Below are 4,500 nucleotides of genomic sequence, written 5' to 3' on the forward strand. Positions count from 1 at the left end.
CACCCACACACACACCCACCCACACACACACCCACACACACACACACACACACACACACCCACCCACACACACCACATGTTAAACTAATGCAATAAATTATGCAACTAATAGTATATTAATAACATTCTCTTTTTGCTAATACAATCCCATATCAATACTTCACAGTTCTGAACACATTGCATTATCAGGGGTTTGATAGAAGCAAATGCAGAAGTGTTATTTTGATATGAAAGATCATCTGCTGCCATCTGCTGATCATTATTAACATGACTCTTACAACATCACATCAACAGGCGAAACAACTGATTCATTTCAAAATGAATTACAAAAATGTGTCATTCATTGTGTCCTGTTGGATTTTTATTTGTATGAGGAGAATGAAGTATATGTTGATTCAATTAAATCAGTCGTTTTATTTTAAGCATACAAAAATATGGGTAAGAAAAACTGCATTGCATAGTTAAGACATTGTGCACCAGCAGACCTTCATGTAACATTTAGTTATAGATTTATCACCTTTACCCTTCAGCTCAAGATCATGAATACACATTAAACACTTCACCGATAGAGCAAAATACATAAAGCTGCAAAGGTCTTACATAGATCTGATTTGTTTCCACCATAAAATTACAGACCATATTTTCGACCATATTTAAATTACCAGTAGCATAACCTTTTTAATTCATCACACCAAATCAAAGACAGTTCAGAGATACTGTAATACAACTATATGTTTGTAAAGCACATCATGTTGTATCTTTGCTGCAGAATGTGAAGATCTGCTGGATTCAGTGCAGCAGGATGAAGGAGAGCAGAGAACAGCAGAGGAACAGGAAGCTCTGAGTGACGCTCTGAGCACTGTTACACAGGTTCCCTGAACAACACGACACACCACCAACAAATGTATCAAATACTGAGACAATATCACAAATAGATTTAGAGACACACCCTTTTACAGCTATTGGCTGGCTTTGGAAGTTCCCTGATGAAAAGAGGAGAAGGCTGAATCAGTCGAAGCAGGACATTTCAAAATGCTCAAATATAAAGGAGATAACAATATCAGTTTTAATCTTCTCCGTTTTCCAGATTCTCACCTGTTGCCTTAAAGCAGCGGTCTTCAGTCCCTGAACAGTTCACTGAGTTTGAGCAGCTATCCCCAATGCAAGAGAAACATTTATTTCCATTGGGGACAGTAGGGGGATCTAAAGGAGGACAAAAAGAGCTTTTTTTCCCTTTTACACATTTCTATTTCAGATAACATACAATTCTTGATAAAAAAAAGTTCCATGTTTTTCGTTCAATGACAGCAGGTGAGTAAGGTTCAATACCTGGAGCGTCTAGGGAGTTACAGAGATTTGCGTCACAGCAGGTAGAAGCAATCCTTCCAATGCCAAGGTTGATGGATCCACTTGGACAGCCAATTTGTAAAGCACAACTTTTAGCGGTTATTATAGAACCATTGCCTAAAAACACATGAGCGAAAGATTATTTTGATGGAAAATGTATTTGTAAATGTGTTCAAGTAGAAAGAGTTTATTTTTCAATAATGTAATCTCTAATATTTTAAACGATGTCCAAATATGTAAGACCACTGGTTTATTTAAACAAATAAAACAGTAAACATATATAGGACATTCTATGCATGAAGCTGTAAATTGTACCCAGAAAAAAAAGAGTATTGGTTTTGTGACAATAATAACGTTGCCGCAGCACCAGTGAATTATAGCAGCATCTCCATCGGTAAGTTATAGCAGTAAAGCAGCACATACTTACCTAAATATAATGATGCACTGATGCAGCTGGTAACTCCATCGGAGCATGTTGTCTGTGGACAAGTGCTCGACAGACTTGTGCACTGGTAACAGCTGAGAGAGTGTACTTCAGTAATACAAGAGAGAGTTTTTTAGTAAAAGAGAGAGATATCTAAAGATCTTTATTAGTACTCAATAACGTTCCAAACACTATGTCTTTGTACCTGCAGTGAAGAGAGCGAACAGAAGAAAAACTGAGATTTGTAGATCCATCTTTGATCAGGCGCTGAATGAAAAAAGTGCCAGTTTCAGGGCTTGCTTTATAGATTATCAGAAGGGGTGTGCCTTGACTAGAAAATGAAAGTTCAACTAAAAGACCAAAAAATTCAACAGGTCCATATACATTTACTTGCCAATTAAAGACCATATGAAGAGTCTAATGAATAAATTCATCTTTATAACAGATGTATAGGGATGTATGTACTTAACATGATAGTTCACCCAAAAACATTGGTTTTATGTGTAAATAACTACCTTCTGCATTCCATATACTGAAAGAAAAAGGTGAACCCCTTTGTTAGTTGTTCATACAAGTCAAACTTGTTTCATTTAGTTTCTTTTTTTCATCACGAGTGTGAGGTTTAATTATGTTTGCAAAATCTTGACTGTACAGTTCTACAGTGCTGTTAGAATGCTTAAGGCATGACTGATGTTAAAATGTAACATTATTGAGAAACCAGGCCAAGAATACTTTCACTTTCACTCAAAGAGACGGTTTTTAACCCCTTACTAGTAACCCCCCTTTTTTGGCATGGAGACCGAAATTACATACCCAAAATAAAAAGGTTTCTGCTCATGATTCTTTCTGACTAGATACATAATCAACCTTTGTTCACAAAGCTGACACTTTAAAGTTTACTGTTCAGGAATCAGAATCACTCAGACTGTTATGATAATAGAGATATATAAGCTCAAACATAAAAACAAAAATAAAAATATTAAAAACATATGTTTTAAATGTATTTTTAAAAATGTTGATGTAGGAAATGAGTTTGAAAACACAGTGTAGCTAAGGCCACAAGTCTTCCAAAACTTCATAAAAAATTTCATAATCGAATCTTTAAAACTGTGAATTTTATGAAATATTTTCTAAGGCCGTGTCATGTGTGTTTTTAGAGAAGGCTAATCAGATTGATTTATGGCACTTGTCATCTCTATAAGATCTCACATGTAAACATTCCTGTGCTCTTTGTGTATGTTTCACTGTTGAAAGCTGCCCGATTCATGATTCTATTGTTCTCACCAAATGAGTCTTTCACACCTCCGCCAGGTATGACACATTATCCGCATTATTCTTTTATCATTATTCTTTTGTTTTTATTCCACCTTTATTAGCCTTGATTGTGGTTTTTCAGGCTTTACAAAGCAACAAAGCAGCGATCTCACTTCAGTCTCTCTTTGCATTTAGCCCTTATTTATCAAAAGTCTTACTATAAAAATACAACAAAACATTTTCTTACGACCTTACGTGAATTATTGAGTCAAAAATGCATTATGAAGAAGAAAAGCACCTGCTATTAGTAGCATTGGAGCTAACGTTAGCATCAAGCTACATCAGACAATTTATGAAATTATTAGTACACTTTTACTCAAAACTCACTTTAAACCCCGATCGAGTGTTTATAATAACTTCCTTTAGCGATCAGGGGTGGAATTTTGTCGTTTACTTTTGTAAAAATAAGTTATTTGTAGCCTTTTTCATCGCTGCACAAGTTAGCATTTCCGATGTACATTTTCGATTTTTTTTTATAAAAACGCCCCAGATCTCAAGAAATTCTCATACCAAGCTTTACTATCATAATCGCGGGTTTATTATTCGGATATTTCATGTGTACAGAGGTGTTTCAGTGTTGTTTTGGCCAGATAACTACCAGGAAGTGTGCAGGAAGCATGTGACACGATGTGGCGGTGTCCATATATGACACTCTCAGATTGACATTGGGAAGGCCCAATCGGAGTCTGAGTGACACACAGCACGAGCTGACACCACTCCACACACACACACAGATCGCTGGGAGAGGCTGTTTATCATCAGATTGCGTAAATCCGTGGAAAATGAATAGAAATGACGATTCTGTCTGAAGAAATATGAAGTAAACATCAGTAAATATATCCATATATCTCCGCAGATATGCATCTTTGGTCTAAAAATCCTTATGACGCTGTTCAGTATGTCTATGTGAACACAAATAAACCGCTACAGACGTGACTGAATATGATTGAGTGGTGAATTTCTATTCAAAATGTGGCATAATACGGATTTATTATTTTGCACTCCTGACATAAATCACTAAATATCTGTCACTGCAACAATGTTTTATCAAAATATTGGTCAAATATCGAAGCTAGAGTCTTTAAACTTTCAATTGATGCACAGTTTGTCCAGATGAAGTAAGACAGTGATGTTTAATGTGCTGTGAAAGTGAAACAATAATAAACTGGGGCCGTCGGCGATGTTTGCACGTAAAGGGGTTTTGATTATGAAAATGTAACCAAACGCATTAAATCATACAAATAAGTATAGACATTTAACACAGTATGACCTAAAAAAACACTGGGTATGTTCTTAGCATGTTCTTAGCCTGATTTACAATAGCATATCGGTAATAGCATATAGATTATTCACCAAAAACGGTGTGTCTTTTCAAATCTTTTATGGCGTATTATTATATTTATCAATGTGCTTGT

The 4,500-nt window shown here is 35.6% G+C and overlaps 1 protein-coding gene across 1 annotated transcript; it reads right to left on the minus strand.

Annotated features, from left to right (window-relative positions):
* Positions 1 to 394: 394 nt before the first annotated feature.
* LOC113063771 (urokinase plasminogen activator surface receptor-like) lies at positions 395 to 2,041 on the minus strand. The gene is made up of 5 exons (XM_026234090.1): positions 1,977 to 2,041; positions 1,775 to 1,879; positions 1,330 to 1,464; positions 1,096 to 1,203; positions 395 to 983 (listed from the first exon to the last, which is right to left on the minus strand). The coding sequence occupies exons 1-5, from the start codon at positions 2,023 to 2,025 to the stop codon at positions 790 to 792; spliced, it is 591 nt and encodes a 196-aa protein (XP_026089875.1). The 5' UTR covers positions 2,026 to 2,041; the 3' UTR covers positions 395 to 789.
* Between the last annotated feature and the right edge of the window lie 2,459 nt (positions 2,042 to 4,500).

Source organism: Carassius auratus, chromosome 46, assembly GCF_003368295.1.
Source record: "Carassius auratus strain Wakin chromosome 46, ASM336829v1, whole genome shotgun sequence".
Lineage (NCBI taxonomy): Eukaryota > Metazoa > Chordata > Actinopteri > Cypriniformes > Cyprinidae > Carassius > Carassius auratus.

What these genes read in the sequence shown, in the direction of transcription:
- LOC113063771 (XM_026234090.1), bottom strand. Translation starts at nt 2,025, where the DNA reads ATGGATCTACAAATCTCAGTTTTTCTTCTGTTCGCTCTCTTCACTGCA. An exon ending in TAACTCCCTAGACGCTCCAG is followed by an intron (nt 1,204 to 1,329) that starts GTATTGAACCTT and finishes GTCCTCCTTTAG; the next exon opens with ATCCCCCTACTGTCCCCAAT. An exon ending in CCGCTGCTTTAAGGCAACAG is followed by an intron (nt 984 to 1,095) that starts GTGAGAATCTGG and finishes TCTTTTCATCAG; the next exon opens with GGAACTTCCAAAGCCAGCCA.